Genomic DNA, 25,531 nt, shown 5'->3' on the forward strand with positions numbered 1-25,531 from the left:
GACAAAGTGATTCTTAGCTATTAATATTTGGGAGGTGATTTCTAGTTCTGACATTCGACTGGTAATCAAGAGAAAATCCTTAATCCGAACGGGGGGGCTGGAGCTATTTCTTTTTCTTTTTTTAATTCTTCGACGATTGGAACCAGACAAAAATATGAAAACCTCATGTGTGTTACAGAATAATCTCCACGTGTGTTTCAATCTATTTTTATTGAACCAGTTCATTTGTATTAATTCTAATGAAAAATTTAGCAGTACGACCTGTATAAAAAGAAAAACCGAGTTGCTGTGGCGGGCAATAAAACCAGCACTGTGATGTATTGCCACTCAAAATGGTTTCACATCTTCTTGTAAGCAGATACACTCGTATAGAGAGTTGTGAGTTACGTTGAGTCTGCAGAAGTAACTCAGAATAATCTATTTTTGCAGACTTCCTAGCGTGTAATAATCCAATTTCAATTAACTTTCTTTACCATGCCAAGACATTCAAGCATCACAGTTTCGAAAATTTAATTTTCTTCGATCGATTCATACTTTTTAAGGGGAGAAGAGGAGTTTGTGGCACAACTTGACTAGAAGAAGGGATCAGTTGGTAGGACATGTTCTGAGGCATCAAGCGATCACCAATTTATTATTTGAGGGCAGCGTGGAGGGTAAAAATCGTAGAGGGAGACCAAGAGATGAGTACACTAAGCAGATTCAGAAGGATGTAGGCTGCAGTAGGTACTGGGAGATGAAGAGGCTTGCACAATATAGAGTAGCATGGAGAGCTGCATCAAACCAGTCTCAAGACTGAAGACCACAACAACAACAACAACTTCAATATATCGCTAATAATTATTATTTCGTGAAAAAATTTGCTAGTTATCTGTGACACAATGTACCTTGTAGTCACTGTTGCTCATTGATCTGATTAATTATTGGCATGTTCTTCATAATGTACCTTAGGGGACTCATTCTAGGTATCTGTTAGCAATCATGTTGTCGCCTCCAAAATATTCTCAAAAGTAAACCACCGAAGTTTGTCTAACGGCTAAGTGCTTTAGAGTAGGTAACAATTTCATAAATTATCCCTTGCTGGAGAGATGGGCGTACATTCCTGCTACTTGAAATTCCTGCTGTCATGTAGCAGTCTTCATCATGACTTGATAATCAATTTTTGTTTCGCTGTTACCTTGGATCAGCCTTTTTCCATAATTCTTGATACGATGCTGCTGACCGACACAACAGATACCGCAAACAAATAACTGAGACATTAAAGACTAAAAAGGGAATATTGTAAAAACTTCTTGAATCACACTAACAAATTTACATTTTTTGAGTTCCCTCACGAGACTTATAAAGTGTTGTTGCTACTGTTTGAAAACATGTTTCATTGATGATACACCATCATCAGTGTGACTTCAAGTGGAATGACCACGTAAAACAAACAGTTGGAAAAGCACACGCCTGACTGAGATTCCTAGGAAGAATCTTAAGGACAGGTAACTCACCCACCAAGGAACTGGCTTATAAGGCATTTGTTCGACCGATTCTTGAGTATTGTTTTCCATCTGGTATCCCTACCAGATACGACTGATAGAAGAGATAGGGAAGATCCACGTTTCGTCACAGGATCATTTAGTCGGCGCGAGAGCGTTACAGAGATGCTCACCAAGCTACATTGTCAGTCGTTAGAAGAGAGCCGTTGTGCATCACGGAGAAGTTTACTATTGAAATTTCGAGAGAGTGCTTTCCAGGAAGAGTCAGACAACATATTGCTTCCTCCCACGTGCATCTCGCGAGAAGACCACGACGAGAAAATACAAGAAATTGGAGCCGATATGGAGGCTTACCGACAATGATTCTTCCCACACGCCATCAGGACCTGCAATAGTATAGGGGGATCAGTTAGTGGTACCAGAAATACTTTTCACCAGACACTATCGGCTAGCATCCGGAGAATAATGTAGATGTAGCTGTATATCCATTCAACAACGTGAAGTATTCTTCACCACACTTCCAGTCAGATAAGTGAATGTGGTATGTGGAAAACTTGTGTGGAATGCAATACTTGTACCATTTCAAGTATTAAATAATCCACGAGAACTGTAGCTGAAGGGAAAACCACACACAAGTGAAACTGTGTCCCAACACAGGCGAAACCAGTTTCACAATTGTTGCTTCATCTGAGCCACAAACAGCAAGAATAAATCGCACAAATCTAAGGGCTGTCAATCGAGTAAATACCTAGGAATTACAATTACGAGCAACTTAAATTGGAAAGACCACACAGATAATACTGTAGGGAAGGCGAAACAAAGACTGCGCTTTGTTGGCAGAACACTTAGATGATACGACAAACCCACTATAGAGACAGCTTACATTACACTTGTCCGTCCTTACCAGGTAGGATTGATGGAGGACATCGAAAAAGTGCAAAGAAGCGCAGCTCATTTCGTGTTATCGCGCAATAGGGGTGAGAGTGTCACTGATATGATACGCGAGCTGGGGTGGCAGTCACTGAAACAAATGCGGTTTTCTTTGCGGCGAGATCTATTTACAAAATTTCAACCACTAACTTTCTCTTCCGAATGCGAAAATATTTTGTTGACACTCACCCACGTAGGGAGAAATGATCATCATAATAAAATAAGAGAAATCAGAGCTCGAACGGAAAGATGTAGGTGTTCCTTTTTTCCACGCGCCATTCGAAAGAGGAATGGTAGAGAAGTAGTATGAAAATGGTTCGATGAACCCTCTGCCAGGCACTTAAGTGTGAACTGCAGAGTAACCATGCAGATGTAGATGTAGATGAAGAATTTTAAACACACCTGCTTCTGAAACAAAAGTTACTACATTTACAAAAATATTCAAGCTTTAGAAATTCGAGTGACATGTAAGAATCTCCCAATCATTAGACTCCATACAAAATTGTTGGGTGTCAAGGAAAGTGCTTATCATATTAAGAACAGGAAATAACAGAAATATATGCCTCTCATGCATGAAATATGTGTTCATATCCTCTTGCTTTCAGCAAATTAAGCTGTAATTACACACATATTCGCAAACATTTCTTCATGAATAAATTGTAGCTTACGTCGCTGAATCAAGGAGATTCAGATGTTTTTACATTTATTTCGCTGTCAATCGTGCCTCTTAACAATTTACTAATTTACTAAGCAAAAATTCAATATCTATCTCCTTAATTAAGCAACAAAATAATTAAAAACAAACAGTAATTTTACGGCTGGCTTTCTCGCCGCCGGGAACGCTAATACCGTTCCAACTGTCAGATGGTAACCATTTTCACAACTCTAAATGTCGCGACTGTATATGTTAACCAGGGGTCTCCAAAATAGGGCCCGCGCGCCGAATGCTGCCCGCGAAGGGATTTAATACGGCCGGTGCGTGAGTGACAGTTATTTAAAATAGGGCGCGATTCCTCCCACTTATTTAACTCTAAGAGAAGTCGCTAGAAGCATTGTATGTTATCTGTAACGAAGATATTGCTGTTCTCAGGAAATACAATATTCGTCGCCACTACGATTGAAAGTATGATGCAAAGTTTGATAAATCCAATGTCAAGGTCCGTGAACATAAACTCGAAACATTGACATGGACATTGTTTTCAACAAAACATTTTCATGATATGAGTTCAGGAAAGTGAAGGCATTACGAACGTACGTTTACGAATAGCCAATGAAATAGCCAAACAAGGCAAGTCAATCAGTGATGATGATTCCATAACGAGATGCGTTTTGCATTTTAATTACAGCAGAAGAACGTTTCCCAAGAAAATCGAACAATGTAACGCGGTTACTGTTTCGGAAATTCTACGGAGTATCGCATTGAAGATGCTGTTTATTTTGTCAAATCACTTTATCAAATCACTTACAAGAAAAGGCCTCTAAGTTTTCTTGGTCCTCAGTAGGCCTAAACGAATTTAAAAGCATTTCTGATACTGCTCAAATACTGGTGTTTTTTAGTGTTGTCAACACAGATTTCCAAGTTACTGAAGAACTATCAGATCCAATTTCCTTCGTGGTAAAAATACAGGCGTACAGTTAATTCCAGCTGAAACGTATGAATTTCTTCTTTATCAGTATTAAAACAGATGGGAGAGATATACACTATGTGATCAAAAGTATCCGGATACCTAGCTGAAAATGAGTTACAAGTTCGTGGCGCCCTCCATCCGTAATGCTGGAATTCAGTATGGTGTTGGCCCACACTTAGCCTTGATAATAGCTTCCACTCTCGCAGGCATACGTTCAATCAGGTGCTGAGCAGTTTCTTGGGGAATGGCACTCCATTCTTCACGGAGTGCTGCACTGGGGAGAGGTATCGATGTCTGTCGTATGAGGCCTGGCACGAAGTCGGCGTTCCAAAACATCCCAAAGGTGTTCTAAAGGATTCAGGTCAGGACTCTGTGCAGGCCAGCACATTACAGGGATGTTATTTTTGTGTAACCACTCCGCCACAGGCCGTGCACTATGAAGAGGTGTTCGATAGTGTTGAAAGATGCAATCGCCGACCCCGAATTGCTCTTCAACAGTGGGAAGCAAGAAAGTCCTCAAAACATGTGTAGGCCCGTGCTGTGATAGTGCCACGCAAAACAACAAGGGGTGCAAGCCCCCTCCATGGAAAACACGACCACACCATAACACCACCACCTCCGAATTTTACTGTTGTCATTACACACGCAGATGACGTTCACCGGGCATTTGCCGTACACCCATCCTGTCATGGGATCGCCATATTGTGTACCGTGATTCATCACTCCACACAACGTTTTTCCAGTGTTCAAGCGCCCAATTTGTACGCTCCTTACACCAAGCAAGGCGTCATTTGGCATTTAGCAGCGTGATGTGTGATTTATGAGCTGCCGCTCTACCATGAAATCTAAGTTTTCCCACCTCCCGTCTAACTGTCATAGTACTTGCAGTAGATCCTGATGCAGTTTGGAATTCCTGTGTCATGGTCTAGATATATGTCTGCGTATTACACATTACGACCCTCTTCAACAGTCGGCGGTCTCTGTCAGTCAACGAACGAGGTCGGCCTGTACGCTTTTGTGACGTGCATGTTCCTTCACGCTTCCACTTCACTATCACATCGGAAACAGTGGACCTATGGATGTTTAGGAGTGTGGAAATCTCGCGTACAGTCGTATGACCCAAAGGACACTCAATCACTTGACCACGTTCAAAGTCCGTGAGTTCTGCGGGGCCCCCCATTCTCACGATGTCTAATGACAACGGAGGTCGCTGATATGGAGTACCTGGAAGTAGGTGGCAGCACAATGCACCTAATATGAAAAACGTACGTTTTTGGGGGTGTCCGGAAACTTTTGGTCACATATGTATGTTTGTGGAAAATATACAAGTTTCGTTGTAAGACTAAACTCAGAACGTGGAGAAAGTTGTGTCTCCAAACCATTGACAATACTTTCTTCAAAGTCAATGGATATGTCGATATATCCTGTGTGCTGAAGCCAGTAATTTCTGTTCAATTTCATTCGATGTCATAGACTCAGACACTATCAGTTCCACTCTTTCCTGGAAGAGGTAGAATCTTTGTCAGGTGATTTCCTGTATCACACGGTACTAAGGTGGTCAAATTGCGGTGTAATTTTGTCGAGGTTCTTGTTTATGAATGAGGAAAACATCCTTCAGAAGTGCTGTCGGACAAAGAATGGCTATGGATACTAGTATTCTTGGCTGATGTTGTCTCCATTAGACGAACTAAACAAAAACTTTGAAGAGGAGGACAATATTGTTGTTGACCTTTACACATGTTAAAACTTCCAGGGAGGAACTGATTCTTCTTGAGCATAAAACAGGAAATTTTCTCACACTCCACGAACTGGAGTTCTGAAGGGAAGTCCTCAGATTTAGATGCTTATTCCTGCGAGATCCAAATTTTCCAGAGCCCCTTTTTTATGAAGTGGATGTCTATCATTGATCTGCAAGCCGATGACACAATGAAGGACAAGTTTAAAGAAGGGAGCCTAGTTCAGTTTTACAAGTTTCTTCCAGAAGAAAAGATCCCAAGATCAAAGACATTGCACTTGATTTGTAATCTGTATTTGGAAATACGTACAGGAGTGAACAAACATTTTTCTTTCTGGAATTTATATTCCGTGATGTCTTAACAGATGTCCTGCCGTCCTGTCCTTTCTTCTTGTCAGTGTTTTCCATACATTCCTTTCCTCGCCGACTCTTCAGAGAACCTCCTTATTCCCTACTCATCAGTCCATTTAACTTTCAACATTTTTCTGTAGCAATGCTCCGATTCTCTTTTGTTCTGGGTTCTTACCGTCCCTGTTTCACTATCATATAATGTGTGCTCCAAATGTACATCCTCAGAAATTTTTTCCTCAAATTAATGCTTATGTTTGATACTAGTAGACCTCTCTCTTGGCCAGAAATGCCCGTCTTGCTGGCGCTAGTGTGCTTTTTATTTCCTCCTCGCGTCGTCCGTCATGCGTTATTTTCCTGCCTAGTTAGCAGAATGCCTTAACTTCACCTACTTCGTGATCATATATCCTTATGCTAAGTTTTTCAATGTTCTCATTTCTTCTACTTTTCACTAGTTTCGTCTTTCTTCGTTCTTCACTTTCACTAAGGACTCAGACATCACCAGCGAATCTTATCGTTAATATCCTTCTACCATTCATTTTTATTCCACTCTTGAACCTTCCTTTTGTTTCCGACATTGCTTCTTCGATGTGTAGATTGAACAGTACGGGCGGAAGACTACATCCAACACCTCGTTTTTGGTCTTTCAGTCTTATTCTTCCCTCTTGCTTCTTGTACACATTGTACATTACCCGTCTTTCACTATAGCTTACTCTTATTTTCCTAAGAATTTCGAATATCTTGCACAAAGTTACACTATCCTATGAAAGTTTCTTGATTTTTCTTTGGTCTTGCTTCGAATATCAACTGCAACGTCAGAACTGCCTCTCTGGTGCCTTTACGTTTGTTGTTGTTGTGGTCTTCAGTCCTGAGACTGGTTTGATGCAGCTGTCCATGCTACTCTATCCTGTGCAAGCTTTTTCATCTCCCAGTACCTACTGCAACCTACATCCTTCTGAATCTGCTTAGTGTATTCATCTCTTGGTCTCCCTCTACGATTTTTACCCTCCACGCTGCCCTCCAATACTAAATTGGTGATCCCTTGATGCCTCAGAACATGTCCTACCAACCGATCCCTTCTTCTGGTCAAGTTGTGCCACAAACTTCTCTTCTCCCCAATCCTATTCAATACTTCCTCATTAGTTATGTGATCTACCCATCTAATCTTCAGCATTCTTCTGTAGCACCACATTTCGAAAGCTTCTATTCTCTTCTTGTCCAAACTATTTATCGTCCATGTTTCACTTCCATACATGGCTACACTCCATACGAATACTTTCAGAAATGACTTCCTGACACTTAAATCAATACTGGATGTTAACAAATTTCTCTTCTTCAGAAACGCTTTCCTTGCCATTGCCAGCCTGCATTTTATATCCTCTCTACTTCGACCATCATCAGTTATTTTGCTCCCCAAATAGCAAAACTCCTTTACTACTTTAAGTGCCTCATTTCCTAATCTAATTCCCTCAGCATCACCCGACTTAATTCGACTACATTCCATTATCCTCGTTTTGCTTTTGTTGATGTTCATCTTATATCCTCCTTTCAAGACACTGTCCATTCCATTCAACTGCTCTTCCAAGTCCTTTGCTGTCTCTGACAGAATTACAATGTCATCGGCGAACCTCAAAGTTTTTATTTCTTCTCCATGAATTTTAATACCTACTCCGAATTTTTCTTTTGTTTCCTTTACTGCTTGCTCAATATACAGATTGAACAACATCGGGGAGAGGCTACAACCCTGTCTTACTCCCTTCCCAACCACTGCTTCCCTTTCATGTCCCTCGACTCTTATAACTGCCATCTGGTTTCTGTACAAATTGTAAATAGCCTTTCGCTCCCTGTATTTTACCCCTGCCACCTTTAGAATTTGAAAGAGAGTATTCCAGTCAACATTGTCAAAAGCTTTCTCTAAGTCTACAAATGCTAGAAACGTAGGTTTGCCTTTCCTTAATCTTTCTTCTAAGATAAGTCGTAAGGTCAGTATTGCCTCACGTGTTGCAACATTTCTACGGAATCCAAACTGATCTTCCCCGAGGTTGGCTTCTACTAGTTTTTCCATTCGTCTGTAAAGAATTCGTGTTAGTATTTTGCAGCTGTGACTTCTTAAGCTGATAGTTCGGTAATTTTCACATCTGTCAACACCTGCTTTCTTTGGGATTGGAATTATTATATTCTTCTTGAAGTCTGAGGGTATTTCGCCTGTTTCATACATCTTGCTCACCAGATGGTAGAGTTTTGTCAGGACTGGCTCTCCCACGGCCGTCAGTAGTTGCAATGGAATATTGTCTACTCCGGGGGCCTTGTTTCGACTCAGGTCTTTCAGTGCTCTGTCAAACTCTTCACGCAGTATCATATCTCCCATTTCATCTTCATCTACATCCTCTTCCATTTCCATAATATTGTCCTCAAGTACATCGCCCTTGTATAGACCCTCTATATACTCCTTCCACCTTTCTGCTTTCCCTTCTTTGCTTAGAACTGGGTTTCCATCTGAGCTCTTGATATTCATACAAGTCGTTCTCTTATCTCCAAAGGTCTCTTTAATTTTCCTGTAGGCGGTATCTATCTTACCCCTAGTGAGATAGGCCTCTACATCCTTACATTTGTCCTCTAGCCATCCCTGCCTAGCCATTTTGCACTTCCTGTCGATCTCATTTTTGAGACGTTTGTATTCCTTTTTGCCTGTTTCACTTACTGCATTTTTATCTTTTCTCCTTTCATCAATTAAATTCAATATTTATTCTGTTACCCAAGGATTTCTATTGGCCCTCGTCTTTTTACCTACTTGATCCTCTGCTGCCTTCACTACTTCATCCCTCAAAGCTGCCCATTCTTCTTCTACTGTATTTATTTCCCCCATTCCTGTCAATTGCTTCCTTATGCTCTCCCTGAATCTCTGTACAACCTCTGGTTCCTTTAGTTTATCCAGGTCCCATCTCCTTAAATTCCCACCTTTTTGCAGTTTCTTCAGTTTTAATCTACAGGTCATAACCAATAGATTGTGGTCAGAGTCCACATCTGCCCCTGGAAATGTCTTACAATTTAAAACCTGGTTCCTAAATCTCTGTCTTACCATTATATAATCTATCTGATACCTTTTAGTATCTCCAGGGTTCTTCCATGTATACAACCTTCTTTCATGATTCTTAAACCAAGTGTTAGTTATGATTATGTTGTGCTCTGTGCAAAATTCGACCAGGCGGCTTCCTCTTTCATTTCTGTCCCCCAATCCATATTCACCTACTACGTTTCCTTCTCTCCCTTTTCCTACACTCGAATTCCAGTCACCCATGACTATTAAATTTTCGTCTCCCTTCACAATCTGAATAATTTCTTTTATTTCATCATACATTTCTTCAATTTCTTCGTCATCTGCAGAGCTAGTTGGCATATAAACTTGTAGTACTGTAGTAGGCGTGGGCTTCGTATCTATCTTGGCCACAATAATGCGTTCACTATGCTGTTTGTAGTAGCTTACCCGCATTCCTATTTTCCTATTCATTATTAAACCTACTCCTGCATTACCCCTATTTGATTTTGTGTTTATAACCCTGTAGTCACCTGATTAGAAGTCTTGTTCCTCCTGCCACCGTTTACGTTTACTACAGCCAAACTGATCATCATCTAACATATCCTTAATTTTCGTTTCCATTCTTCTGTATATCATTCTTGTCACCAACTTTGATGCTTGAGCTGTTAAGCTGATTGTACAATAATTCTCGGACTTGTCAGCTCTTGAAATCTTAGGAATTGTGTGGGTCAGCTCTTGTAATCTTCGGAATTGTGTGACTGATGTTCTTCCGAAAGTCTGATGGCATATCGCCAGAGTCATATATTTTACACACCAACATGAATTGTCGTTTTGTTGCCACTTCCACCAATGATTTTAAAAATTCTGGTGGAATGTTATCTAAGTGTTCTCCATAGCAATAAAGTCTACCTGAGGCTTCCACTGAATATTGTGTTCGTGTCAAGCAACAATAAACTACTTTATAATAGTCTTCTTCAATTTCTGGAAAAATTAGTATCCGCCCACACTTGATATGTGGCCCTCACGGTCTAGTAATTTGGAGAACCCCGTATTAGACTGTGATAGCACTTGACCTAACGTTTCACGTGTTCTCTTGCGGGTAAGCGGGAGAGCAGAAGAGTGCAGTTTTGTACGGCGGCTACGCGAGGGACAGGGAGTTTGGCACGGAGAGGAGACGGCGGAGCAGGCGCGGATTCGCGTCCAATCACTGGCAGCGACCCACTCCACTGGTCGCTCATTGGGCTCTTCCTGGCTGCTGCCGCGACCTGCTCCACGCCGCCAACTGCTCCGCGGGCAAAGCGCGGCCGCCGGGCTGGACTGGACGGTCGATCCGTGCCGGGGACGCACCGCCATTGCCGCCGCTTTAGCCGGGCGTCTGAACGAGGACGCCACACAAATAAATTTTGAACAGCAGCTTGCCAATGAACCCCCGATTCCTTTAAGTATCGACCTCCCGTGTATAAAACTAACGTCAGATCTCTACACAAAAGAGTTAATACTTTAAATATTTTGTATTATGAAGGCTTTAACGAGTGGATGTCATAGTTGCTGATGAGTCTTCCGGGCTGTATGGCTGCGGTCAAAGAAGCTTTTAGGTTCCTGACGTGTCCAGCACAGCTCTGGACTAAAGTTTCTTCGGCCACGCCCATACAGCGCGGGAAACTCATTAGCAATCAAGCTCTTTATGACTGTATGTCTGGGCAGGTTCTCAATGGTAATTCTGCCTCGGATTAATTCCCAACGACTCAGATTTCGAAACAAGGCCGCGTGCTTGCTCCATCACTCTTTGCTGTGTATATGTCTGCCATGTTGGGTGAATCATCTGAAATCAACCGAGGCGTCGAGATTAAGTTTCGTTTTGATCCATATTACTCCAAAACTTCTGGCAAGATTTAGTTTGCAAAGAAATACCCAGTCACCCGGGTAGCAGAACTACAGTACGGCGATGACGCAGCTTCTCCAACTCTAACACTGTTAGGATTACAACAGTCAGCTGCTTTAAAATGCATGTGATCGCTTTAGTCTTACGATTAATGCAAAGGTACGCGCACAACCCGCCCCAGCATTAACTCTCCCTTAGTTCGATATCTCCGTCTTGGACACAGCACTGGATAAAACTGATAAGTTTCCATATCTTGGAGACAACTTGCCTGAACAGTGTACCTGCGAAAAAGACGCTGATAAAAGAATTGGGGCTGGACATTCAACATTCGGGCCTTTAATGCACAGAGTCTTCATGAATAATGACCTAAAGCTGCATACCAAACTCATAGTGTACAGAAATGTTATAATTTCCACGCTCCTGTTCGGCTATGAAACTTGGAAACTGTCACCGTGATATCAAAAAACTGAGCGGTTCCACCGTCAAAAAATGAGACACATCTCGAAAATTAAGTGGGAGCACCATGTGACCAACACTGCGGTTCCCGAGAAAGCGCAGCTAACAGCACTGAGACAACCACGATATCTCATCAGCTTTGGATTAGGCCGTGCTCACATCTACATCTACATGGATACTCCCTGGCAGAGGGTTCATCGAGCCACCTTCACAATTAATTTTTCCAATCTCGTATAACGTGAGGAAAGAATGAACACCTATATCTTTCCGTACGAGCACTGATTTCCCTTATTTTATCTTCATGATCGTTCCTCCCTATGTAGGTCGGTGTCAGCAAAATATTTTCGCATTCGGAGGAGAAAGTTGGTGATTGGAATTTCGTGAGAAGATTCCGTCGCAACGAAAAACGCCTTCCTTTTAACGATGTCCAGCCCAAATCCTGTATCATTTCTGTGACACTCTCTCCCATGTTTCCCGATAATACAAAACGTGCTGCCTTTCCTTGAACTTTTTCGATGTGCTCCGTCAGTCCTATCTGGTAAGGATACCACACCGCCCAGCAATATTCTAAAAGCGGACGGACAATCGTAGTGCAGGCAGTCTCCTTAGTGGGTCTGTTACATTTTCTAAGTGTCCTGCCGATGAAACGGAGTCTTTGGTTAGCCTTCCCCACAATATTTTATATGTGTTCCTTCCAATTTAAGTTGCTCGTAATTGTAATACCTAGCTATTAATTGAATTTACGGCTTTTAGATTCGACTGATTTATCACGTAACCGCAGATTAACGAGTTCCTTTTAGCACTCATATGGATGACCTCACACTTTCCGTTATTTAGGGTCAACTGCCACTTTTCGCACCATTCAGATATCTTTTCTAAATCTTTTTGCAGTTTGTTTTGATCTTCTGATGACTTTATTTGTCGATAAACGACAGCGTCATCTGCAAACAACCGAAGACGGCTGCTCAGATTGTCTCCAAAATCGTTTATATAGATAAGGAATAGCAAAGAGCCTATAACACTATTTTTTGGAACGCCAGAAATAACTTCTGTTTTACTCGATGACTTTCCGTCAGTTACTACGAACTGTGACCTCTCTGACAGGAAATCACAAATCCAGACACATAACTGAGACGATATTCCATAAGCACGCAATTTCCCTACTAGCCGCTTGTGTAGTACAGTGTCAAAAGCCTTCCGGAAATCCAGAAATACGGAATCGATCTGAAATTCCTTGTCAATAGCACTCAACACTTCATGTGAATAAAGAGCTAGTTGTGTTTCACAGGAACAATGTTTTCTAAACCCATATTGACTGTGTGTCAATAGACCGTTTTCTTCGAGGTAATTCAAAATGTTCGAACACAATATACACTCCTGGAAATTGAAATAAGAACACCGTGAATTCATTGTCCCAGGAAGGGGAAACTTTATTGACACATTCCTGGGGTCAGATACATCACATGATCACACTGACAGAACCACAGGCACATAGACACAGGCAACAGAGCATGCACAATGTCGGCACTAGTACAGTGTATATTCACCTTTCGCAGCAATGCAGGCTGCTATTCTCCCATGGAGACGATCGTAGAGATGCTGGCTGTAGTCCTGTGGAACGGCTTGCCATGCCATTTCCACCTGGCGCCTCAGTTGGACCAGCGTTCGTGCTGGACGTGCAGACCGCGTGAGACGACGCTTCATCCAGTCCCAAACATGCTCAATGGGGGACAGATCCGGAGATCTTGCTGGCCAGGGTAGTTGACTTACACCTTCTAGAGCACGTTGGGTGGCACGGGATACATGCGGACGTGCATTGTCCTGTTGGAACAGCAAGTTCCCTTGCCGGTCTAGGAATGGTAGAACGATGGGTTCGATGACGGTTTGGATGTACTGTGCACTATTCAGTGTCCCCTCGACGATCACCAGTGGTGTACGGCCAGTGTAGGAGATCGCTCCCCACACCATGATGCCGGGTGTTGGTCCTGTGTGCCTCGGTCGTATGCAGTCCTGATTGTGGCGCTCACCTGCACGGCGCCAGACACGCATACGACCATCATTGGCACCAAGGCAGAAGCGACTCTCATCGCTGAAGACGACACGTCTCCATTCGTCCCTCCATTCACGCCTGTCGCGACACCACTGGAGGCGGGCTGCACGATGTTGGGGCGTGAGCGGAAGACGGCCTAACGGTGTGCGGGACCGTAGCCCAGCTTCATGGAGACGGTTGCGAATGGTCCTCGCCGATACCCCAGGAGCAACAGTGTCCCTAATTTGCTGGGAAGTGGCGGTGCGGTCCCCTACGGCACTGCGTAGGATCCTATGGTCTTGGCGTGCATCCGTGCGTCGCTGCGGTCCGGTCCCAGGTCGACGGGCACGTGCACCTTCCGCCGACCACTGGCGACAACATCGATGTACTGTGGAGACCTCACGCCCCACGTGTTGAGCAATTCGGCGGTACGTCCACCCGGCCTCCCGCATGCCCACTATACGCCCTCGCTCAAAGTCCGTCAACTGCACATACGGTTCACGTCCACGCTGTCGCGGCATGCTACCAGTGTTAAAGACTGCGATGGAGCTCCGTATGCCACGGCAAACTGGCTGACACTGACGGCGGCGGTGCACAAATGCTGCGCAGCTAGCGCCATTCGACGGCCAACACCGCGGTTCCTGGTGTGTCCGCTGTGCCGTGCGTGTGATCATTGCTTGTACAGCCCTCTCGCAGTGTCCGGAGCAAGTATGGTGGGTCTGACACACCGGTGTCAATGTGTTCTTTTTTCCATTTCCAGGAGTGTATGTTCGCCGGCCGAAGTGGCCGTGCGGTTAAAGGCGCTGCAGTCTGGAACCGCAAGACCGCTACGGTCGCAGGTTCGAATCCTGCCTCGGGCATGGATATTTGTGATGTCCTTAGGTTAGTTAGGTTTAACTAGTTCTAAGTTCTAGGGGACTAATGACCTCAGCAGTTGAGTCCCATAGTGCTCAGAGCCATTTGAACCATTTGAACAATATATGTTCTAAAATCCTGTTGCATATCGACGTTAACGATATGGGCCTGTAATTTAGTGGATTCCTCCTACTACCTTTCATGAATATTGGTGCGACCTGTGCAAGTTTCCAGTCTTTGGGTACGGATCTTTCGTCGAGCGAACGGTTGTATATGATTGTTATGTATGGAGATAATGCATCAGCATACTCCGAAAGGAACCTAACTGGTATACAGTCTGGACCAGAAGACTTGCTTTTATTAAGTGATTTAAGTTGCTTCACTACTCGGAGAATATTTACTTCTACGCATGAGTGATACCAAATATCCTCGCCAAATCCCTTGTGGTGAAATCTGCTCTGGCAGTAGACGTCATAGAATGTATCTCAGACACTTTAAGGGCCAACTGAAACATATCATGAAGACGACTGGTATAAATATACGATCATAACCGTTAACCGTGGAGGAACTCAACGTCCACCGCTGTCAACTTGTTTGAAGGATAACGCCACAGACGTGAAAAGGCCAAGCGACAAACAAGAAAGCTCTGTCAGTACAACCCCTCCCTCCTGTAACCACTTGGTGTGAGTTGTATGGACGCACGTTTTATATCAGGATTGGTCTGCTCAGTCATCAGACACCTATATGATATAAGTTAAGCTGAAATGCTCGTTCTATGAAGGAAGACTTTACGAATTTTCGCCGTGTTGCAGTCGACGACAATTTGAAGTTAAACATGTAAAAAGTGTGTTAGCCAGAAAAGGTTTCGAAAAGGTTAGAAAATATGTTTAAAGTTTGTTGGAGGTTCTCTCAATACGAAACAAATGACCAATATAATCTGTGTAATTTGCAATCCATTTTAAGCAAATGCTAGTTTTACACTCATCTCAAAGTTTCTGAAGTCATATCTCCTGAACTATGTATCGTACAATGATATAACGTTCCAGTTACATTCAGTGGATACTACAGATACTGTAGACAGTAAAGCAGTAATAAATTAAAACGTCATGCCTGCTGCTGAAGTTTTACTGCATCAATGGGGAAAATATAGTAAGAGGTAAAAATTTTGCCTTTCATCACTTTGTGAGGGCTGTCAGCGACAAAAAGTTTCGTCAAGGTTTGAAATTATGTGTAAAGTTTGTTGGAAGTCGCTAACTGCTCTCACTCTCAAATACTGGATGAAGAAACACCTGGTATTTGCTAGCCATCAGTTACGCTGCTTCGAGACATACACACATTGTTTCTAATTGTAATACTTATCTTAATGAATAGATTACGGCAGAATTTTAAATTTTTAAATTCGGTCAATAATTACGTGAAATATTGAAAATCAAATTTTTGTCAACCCTGGAATCTAAACTGATACTGGATTCCAGAACATCGCTTAGTAATATAGATGATCACCAGAAACATTTGTCGATTGAGAGGGCAAAGAAGGAACTGACGTTAATATCGAATCGCAGCCTTAACTAGTTTAGCCATAGTCCCCATTTGCTAAAAATAACATGTTTACACGGATTATTGGACATTATACTTGTATGCTGTGTGTGCCCGTATCACAGAGGCCTGGTAATCGACTTTGTACAAACTTTAATAAATGAGATTTTAAGACAAAATTATTAAGGCTTTCGTGGCCACTTGTTCACGTACCTCCTGTTGACTTTTGTGGAGGGATCTTCTGCTGAAGTTTTCTACTTTGTCGTTTCGCCACGACGAGTGGCTACCGAGCGAAGTGGCGCAGTGGTTGGTATATTGGTCTCGCATCCGGGAGGACGACGGTTCATATCCGCGGCCTACCATTCTCATTTCGATTTTCCGTGATACGCCGAAATGGTTACTTTGGAAAGGGCATGGCCAACTTCGTTCCACATTCTTTGAAACTATCAGAGCTCTAATGGCGTCGATGTCGACGGGACGTTAAACCCTAAACTTCTTTCCTCCCTTCCTTTAGGACGAGTGGCTGTCATTGTCATATATTCACCTTAAAGTCTGCTACGAGCAATGGAAGGCGAGAAAATCCAACAGGCAGTGCGCCAATCTCTTAGGAATACGTGTACATCCTAGAAACAAAGAAATAATGAATGGGGCTTGATAACTACGCACGTAGAATAGGATTTATTTATTTTTAATTTAATTATTTTTATTATATAGGCTCCGTTAGAATGTTGAAGCAGATAAGAACGGTGGGACAAAATGAAGAATCTTCCTAAATCCTCTGTTCTAGGCTGCTCTTCTGTAGGTAGAATTTGATCTACACCTACCTCTACATCTACATGGTTACTCTGCAATTCACACTTAAGTGCCTGGCAGAGGGTTCATCGAACCATTTTCATACTACTTCTCTACCATTCCACTCTCGAATGGCGCGTGGGAAAAAGGAACACCTAAATCTTTGGGTTCGAGCTCTGATTTCTCTTATTTTATTATGATCATCATTTCTCACTGCGTACGTGGGTGACAACAAAATATTTTCACATTCGGAAGAGAAAGTTGTTGATTGAAATTTCGTAAATAGATCTCGCCGCAAAGAAAACCGCCTTTGGTTCCCATAGCCAAACCACCTTTGTGTGCGTAGATGCCGCTAGGGCCCAGGCATTGGAAAAACAGAAAGTTTAAAAGAATGTACGATCTATCAGGACTGGCTAACGTAAATAAACTAGCAATAGAGAAATATGGCTGTGCTGTTAAGGATTCACCTCACTGGTCATAGAAAATTACAGAGAGAGCAGAACACTATTCTTCGGCACCAAATGTTAGGTAACACTTCCAACTGGTTAACCGCCTAAAATAAGAGTCAGAGAGAGGGCCAGCGTCTTGTAAGGCATCTTTTTACTGGTCAGCGCCCGGAATCCGTAGCATAGACAATTGAAATGACGTAAAGAACCAAAACACACAAACCTGAGTGTTCCACATCGGAAGTACATGGAACAAAATCACTTTGACTTCATCCCCTGGCGTCTTCGCCAGCCATCACTGCTAGCCAGGAGCCGAGCAGTTGAGTGCCTTTTCGAGCAGATGAGCTGAGGACTTGCAAGAACTGCAGTCTGAGTCACACTTAGCTGCAGATGCAGGTTGTAGCCACTTCAGCTTCCACCTGTAAATCAACATACGTAGTGAGATCTAGCCATGACAGCGAGATGAACCGTTGCGACTAGGTTTCGGTTATTTTGAAGCTCCAGTCTTGATGTACTTGAAAATTTTTACGGTCAATATGCTTTCACCTCCGGCCGCACATACAAACGCACACCCTTCTACTGTATATCGTTGTGTTAATATCAACATTTCAGCAATCACAGAGCGACTTCGCGAACGTAATCGTTTTATACTGGGACGTAATTATTAGAATCAGACCCTCGACACTTCATCCAGATGTGCCACGGTAATATTTCGATATTGTCAATTTTTCCAGAATGACATTTTCACTCTGCAGCTGAGTGTAAGCTGATTCTTGTGAATTTTAGTCAGATTTGTTAATGAGCACTGTAATGTGGTATCTGATTCAGTTGTGATTCTTGCTTATTTTCGTAGCTAACGAATTGCCTATTTATTATTTTGGATGAGCTACGATTTGTTTATGTCAAAATTAAAGCAGAAACGGAAATATTGCAAGATTTCGTTTATTTTGCCACTAAACAGTATAAACAGGTGATTAGTAAAGTAGAAACAATGTAAAGATTACAGAACGTAATCAACAGCAACATGCATAACGGTAGACAAAAATGTTCGTTTTTTCCCCAACTTCACCATTAGCACATACACCCTGGCAACTAGTTAATGTGCTCAGTATGGGATGTGACCACCTCTGGCACCAATACAGGCTTGACAACGACGGGACATGCTGTAAATTACGTCATCATCTCATGTTGAGGCAATAACTCCCATTCTTCCTGAAGAACTGCTCACAAGTCTTGGAAAGAGGTTGACAGATGCAACCCATCACCCCAGTGCATCCTAGACATACTCCGTGGGATTCAAATCGAGAGAGCGAGCAGGCCACGCCATGCGTGCAATCAGTAGAAAAAAAAAAGTTAAATGTTGCTGATTCACCTGTGCAATTTCATGAAGAGGTGTCGCTGCCCACATCATTAGGGATCTTCCCCGATATCGGTCTCTTTCCGCAATGTTTGGGTACCGAAATTGTGTTCCACATGCCCTCCAGATGCGAGTAGGTCGAGAATCTCTTTCCAGACCCCATCGGGACGCATCTGTGAAAAGAACATTGGTCCTCTGTTCGACCGTCCAAGGTGGCATATTGATGGCTCCACTCTAGACGATCCCTTCTGTGAAGACACGCCAGGGGTAAACAGAGAGCACGTCTCCAGCAATGAAAGCCACCCTGCTGAAACCTTCTGTACACCGTGTGCTCGATAAAAGATGTCCAAATGCTGCAAGGTCAGATGCTAGTTGCAGTGCAGTACTAAGGCGATACCGTCGCGCCCTTACAGCTAAATAACGGTCCACACTTTCTGATGTCACACGTGGTCAGCCCTGTCCTGGTCTCCGGGATACAGTTTCGGTCTCTGTAAACTAACATCTCATCCGAGAAACAACAGAACGATTCACATTAAGCCATCGGGCCACATCAGCTTGCGACTCTCCTGCTTCCATTCTTCCTACGGCCCTCCACGGCAAAGAGTCTGTAGGCGTCTTCTCTGCGCCATATTGCACCGTCTGTATCTGTGTACGCTGCGACTGTTGATGCGGGATTACCCTGCAGACACTACCAGGCTTGATAGGTGCCTCAAAGTCATTGTTAGCGTGCTTGTCAGTAGATCTGAATGCCATCTTCCGTGCAGAACACGATCGTAACATTTGTTGACGGTTTGTATGATTATATCGTGATTTAGACACAGGACGGGGAAATTGCTGTTTGTTGCTTTAATTTTGGGCACCAGTGTATATGTTATACACATGTACGCTAGTAACGTGTCACTGCAAAATAACAGAGACTGATGAAACTTGGACCGTACATAGAAAGAAGTACTACAGTATCGTACAGAAGGTAACTAAAATAAATACGTAATGAGACGAACATAAATGATACTTTTGTTCAAAGACAATAATTACAATGAATTCACCGCGATTCATGATGGTCTCCAGAACATTATAAAACGCGGGACATGGTTTTTATAGGGTGTGTGATCACAACGGACGTAATGCATGCTCTGGAACGTGCGCCAATGCTCCATGCTGGCCACAAGTTTGTTGGGGCGTTCTTATCGTAAAGTTTTTCATTCCTCTACCAGCGAGACTGTCAACTATTGGATAGTCGTTGGTGCATGTGAACGTGCTACAATACGTCTCGTCAACGCACACCACACGTGATCGATGGTACTAAAGTCAAGGGAACTAGCTGGCCAGTCCATCCGCCAAATATCCTCTCGTTCCGCCGCGCGGAGTGGCCGTGCGGTTTGAGGCAGCATTTCACTGATTGCGCGGCCCCTCCCGCCGGAGGTTCGAGTCCTCCCTCGGGCATGGATGTGTGTGATGTTCTTAGCACAAGTTAGTTCAAGTAGTGTGTAAGTCTAGGGACCGATAACTTCAGCAGTTTGATCCCTTAGGAACACAGACTTGAACAGTTGACGCGCGGGGTAGCCGCGCGGTCTCAGGCGTCTTGTCACGGTCCGCGCGGCTCCCCCCGTCGGAGGTTCGAGTCCTCCTTCGGGCGTGAGTGTGTGTGTGTGTGTGTGTGTGTGTGTGTGTGTGTGTGTGTGTGTGTGTCGTCCTTAGCATAAGTTAGTTTAAGTTAGATTAAATAGTGTGTAAGCTTAGGGACGGATGACCTCAGCAATTTGGTCCCATAGAACCTTACCACAAATTTCCAATTTTTTTTCCCTCGTTTCAAGAGCTCCTCCACCTGAGCAGTCGATGCAGTCAGGCGTTGTCATCCCTAAAAATGAAGTTAGGGCCAAATGCATCCCTGAAGACAAGCACATGGGTGACGAGTACACTGTGACAGTAACGTTGAGTGGTGAGCGCACCGTGTTCGAGGATCTGGAGGCCAGTATGCCCACGCAATGTAATGCCTCCGCACACCGTAACACCTGGACAACCAAAACGATCATGTTCGACAGTGTTCCTGGGAGTGTTACGCGTTCCTACTTCCTACCGTGTGATGGCCTATCCTTTAATTTTTATGGATGACAATGTGCGCCTGTGCCGGCAGCTGTGGACGAGCGGTTCTAGGCGCTTTAGTCCGGAGCCGCGCTGCTGATACGGTCGCAGGTTCGAATCCTGCCTTGGGCATGGATGTGTGTGATGTCCTTAGGTTAGTTAGGTTTAAGTAGTTCTAAGGTCCAGGGGACTGATGACCTCAGATGTTAAGTCCCATAGTGCTCAGAGCCATTTGAACCATTTGAATGTGCGCCTGCATAGCGATGAACAGGTGGGGGATCTCTCGGAACGAGAGGATATTCGCTGCATGGGCTGACATGCCCGATCACCCGACTTAAATCTCATTGCGTACGTCTTTCTTTTTCTACAGTACACTCATACAAAAAGCTTCAGACATCACTTATACTATGGAAACGCATGCTTCCTCGGCGAATTTCATTGATGAAATCTTCTCGGGTTGCCAGTCGAGTCTTGGTGTCGTGTTGTGGCAAGGTTTCAACGAATTTTCTGCACATCTTCGCCTGAAAATGACCAGTAGGAAACTCGTCTAAACGTTCCGAGGACATGAGCCGGCTGAAAACCCGAGAAGATCTCATCAATCAGTTACTCTATATATTAACGAGTTGCCTTGATATGGGTTCAAACGGTAGGTTCACAGTCAGATCGCCCCTCACATTTATTTTACTTAATTCACATAGTGTTGACCATACGATGTCGATTGTTTCCAGTTGTGGTATAAGTTGGTTGGGGTGTTAGTGCCCCAACTGTCAGTTAAACAACGGTAGCGCCTGTAGTTTGTTAAAAGAAAATAGTCAATAGCGGCCAGTTGCTGTTTTAACTTCCCTAAATATTACCCCTATATTTTCACAAAGCGACGGTTTCATTGTGCCACTTTTTGAAGTAACCTTTGTTAACTAGTTTTTCATGATAACAACATCTTCGCCATTTCCAGTGATTACAATTTAAGTTACCCTGAATCCTTGTACGTACTAAGTAAGCAGTGTTTCTCCGACTTTCTTCGAGATCATTTTCCACTCAGCCTTATTACAATTTACACTAGCCCTACATATTTCCACACTTCAATAACTTGGTCTTCCATTTGCTTTCCTTTCACCTAACTTCTTTGTACCCGTCAGTTTCACACTGTTACTCCTACTTCCAGATATTTACTAATATATCTATGCATATTATAAAAATGGATGCATGTTTCACATCTGCCCCTAAAGCACTGGATTAATTTCAGCCAAACTTGGTTTACGTATCACTTACCGTCTGGAAAGAACGACCTATGTATAAGGGGTGGGGGAAAGAAGCGTAGCTTACGACGTGCAGAGTAACCAGACCACATTCATTCAGTATTTGAAAAGAGAGCACTTGGTGACTTACAACCGTCTTTACGCATAGTTTCAAACGTTTACGAGACTTTTCCTCGTTGACATCCCACACAAAATGATGAAAGAAAGGATCTTATACTTTACTACATTTTCGCTGTTCATGCAGTAAAACTGTCACATTAGGCATGATGTAAGTTTTGACTTTTTTACTACTAACTATATTCAAAACATATTTTGCAGACTATATTCGCCCGTAACACTGAATGTACCTGCTAAAATATGTGTTCCTAGGACACACAGATCAGAAAACGTGAAGTCCTAAAATTTAGCACATGAAAACGGAACTGCAAAGCGAAATTCGAAGAGATACAAGTGAAATACATGTTCAAATATATTAGTGATATATGTTAAATATATGTAAATAGTGCATACGCAGGTGAAGCTATGGGTAAAAAGCTGCTCCCAAACCCATGGATCGATTTCAACCAAACTTGGTGCACAAATTATTTACTCTCAGAAAAGAAATACTGTGAACGTAAGAACCAGAAACCTTCTGCTGGAGGGGGGGTGACAATGTATAGAGAGGAAGAGGGGAGGAGGAGATAGGCAAATTGTGAGGGAGAAGAAGGATATGGAGACAGATGGGGCTGGGGGAGGATATGGACAGAGAGAGGAAGGTGGGGGAAACGACAGGAAGAGAAGAGGAAGAGATGGTGAAAGGGAGAGAAGATAATTGACAGAGAAAAGAAAGAGGAGGAGACAGACCGAGAGAGGAGGGAGAAAGAGATAGCTAGAGAGGAGGTTGAGGAGGAGTTGGTCAGAGGGTGAAGGACGAGATGGAAAGAGGGAAGGAGCAGACGAACAGAGGATGAAGGGGCAGTTGGACAGAGTAAGGAAAGGGAAGTATATGTACAGGGGTAAGAAAGAGATGAACAGACGGAAGGGGGAAGAGGATGGACAAGAGGGAGGTGAAGGACAGAGAGGCAGATGAGACAGGGATGTACAGAGAGAGAGGTAGGAGATGAACAAAGGGGGACGATAAGATGGACTTAGGAGTGAGAAGAAGAAGGAGGAGGAGATAGTCGAGAGGGGGAATGAGATGAAAAGAGGGCGGAAGGAGTTATGAATAGGGGTGGGCGAGGGAGGTAGAAGCTGATAGGGAAGTACATGTGCGGGGGGGGGGGGGGGCAAGATGGAGAGACAGGGGGACAGAAGGAGATGGGCAAAGAGTGAGGGTGGAGGAGGTGAGAGAGTGGGAGGAGGAGATGGACAGAATCTTGAAATAAATGAATACCTCATCGACTATGGGTGCCCAGCTAGCATATACATAAAATCGATGTGGATGACCAAAAGCTTATCGTTAATTCTGAACTTGAATAAAAACAGATATGTTCTTTTCAGGTGCAATATATATATATTAACACACCAGATGGACATACGGCACTTACAGAATGGATAAATCTCGTATTAGTGGGTCAGTATTTCCTTACAATTATCAAGTAACTTTCCAATGGAGAAGAGTACTCTCCTCTGTCTTATAAATCCATTATACTGAGTACCTCTCGTAACGAGAACATTCTCAAGATTCCATGTTGTCGAAAAACAGTTTCCCTGAAGTACTGAGCAAAGAGCGAATATTTTCTGCACACCAGTAGTTCTATCATATGCTGCCGTACTGCGAAAAAAACAACAATTTTTCTTTGTTCTGAAAGAAATTATGTTTATCATACAGGAATGTTAGTCAAGAAATGGATCCTTATCACCACATAATCACCGAACTGACTTAAGCTAACCTTATGACACTATCCTGATTATGCACTTCAATAACGTGTTTCAAAGGCAGTGCAGTCTAAGAATTTCTAAATTTTCGAAGACCTTAATGGAATGATTACGGGATAAAATAACAAATTTGAAAATATTCCATATAAAATTTCCTGATTTTTTCCTTTTAAAATAGACAATTCTCTAAATAATGTGTACTGTTCCTTGCTTTCTCTTTGAATATTGATATTATATTAATTTCTTTCCATGACTGCAATGTTTGATTGCTTACATACGTAAAGGTACCGAAATAATCAAGAGTAACATGGCCGTATTACAATTATGACTTTAATTCTATTAAAATATATGGTATTACATCCTTTTTTCTTTCTTTCCAGAACGAAATCAAAGAAGAAGAAGAAACTCTTCAAAAGAAGAAGGGGAAAGTCATAAAATTCGGATGGGTGGAAGGCGTATTTGTAAGTATTTTCTTACGATATTTCATAATCAGCTTTTATTGTGGGGGTATGTTAGATTATATTTTACCGTTGACATTTTTACATCAGCAAATTTTAGCATATCCTACTAAAATTTAGTGCTAATTTCTTTGTGGTAATTCGCCAGTGCAACACAAGGCATAAGAATAATAATTTGACTTTCTGACAAATAAAATCTCTATAGGACTCGACATTGCACTCTTGGAACTTTGATTCCGGACCTGAGTCGCGCTTGGATAGCTTGTGAAGGCAATGGTCAAGGTAAGAATCCCGGTCCGGTACCCGATTTTAATGCCAGGAAAACCCAGAAGAGCACACGCCTCGCTGTAGCGTGAATGATCGTTCGAGAATAAACGATTATTTTTCTGGGAAAAACAGTCAAATTCTCTGGTTGACGTACATCATTATTCTTTATCAATGGAAAGTCGTGGTTTCTTATCTCACTGCGCGATTAGGAGTATTAAGCGAAGTGGTGTAACAAATAACACGGCTGTCATATTTACATTAGTCCTCTAAATTAAGACAGGTTTGTTTGAGGCCAGCGTTTCAGACTAAATCTACTTCAGTTTCGACAAGCAAGGCGTACGAAATCGGCTGTGGTCACGGTATTATGTTAGCGTAATTTAGAGGAAAATAAAGCTGATCTCATCTGAACCGCCCAATTTCTAATGTTAATCATAGCTTTAGCTCCATCGACGGATCGTCGAAGTTTCGTCTGCTTTCTTAAACACAAACAAGCAGCAATTGGCTGTCATTACGACCACATACTAGATTAAGAAATGACAGAGATCTATTGCGCATTTAACATCACAGTACAATGAAGGGGAAGAGCAAGCGCTCCGGATAACAGTAGTCGTCTGATGTTATTTACAAACGTAGCTACGCAGAGACGACCCGTACGTCTTTGCTGATCGGCTGAGGTCATTAGTTGCTACTGTACTGGGTGGTTTAGTATCTTGGTTCAATCATGCAGCAGTGATAATAGCTAATTTGGCAGAAGAATCTATCTTGCTGTTCCATTTAGTCGATAGCTGATACATAGTTTCCAAGCTGAGGCCTTCTCGACACGTACATGTACACAGAATAACGGTGTAAAGTAGGTGCATTTACAGCAAACGACGAGAGAATTCACAAATTCTTAGTGAGCAAAGATGAAGGAAATCGCGTAGCAGGCTGTTGATGACGAAAAACATCAATCTCCAGATTGCAGCTGATAACACAGGAACAGAAGTAGACAACAGCAACACGAAAGATAAACACTTAAAGTCCATTTCAGATGTTGCCTTACTTCGGGAAATACAAGCTTCTTATCACCAATAAATTCAGCAACTCTAATTCACAAAAG

At 42.9% G+C, this 25,531-nt stretch overlaps 1 protein-coding gene across 1 annotated transcript in view; it reads left to right on the top strand.

Annotated features, from left to right (window-relative positions):
• Positions 1 to 25,531, top strand: part of LOC124805719 (bumetanide-sensitive sodium-(potassium)-chloride cotransporter-like) — a 621,615-nt gene that overhangs the window by 322,499 nt on the left and 273,585 nt on the right. The window contains exon 2 of the mRNA XM_047266288.1: positions 24,088 to 24,168. Within this exon, the coding sequence (XP_047122244.1) occupies positions 24,088 to 24,168 (81 nt within the window). The remainder of the gene's footprint in view (positions 1 to 24,087; positions 24,169 to 25,531) is intronic.

The sequence above is a fragment of the Schistocerca piceifrons genome, chromosome 7, assembly GCF_021461385.2.
Source record: "Schistocerca piceifrons isolate TAMUIC-IGC-003096 chromosome 7, iqSchPice1.1, whole genome shotgun sequence".
Taxonomy (NCBI): domain Eukaryota; kingdom Metazoa; phylum Arthropoda; class Insecta; order Orthoptera; family Acrididae; genus Schistocerca; species Schistocerca piceifrons.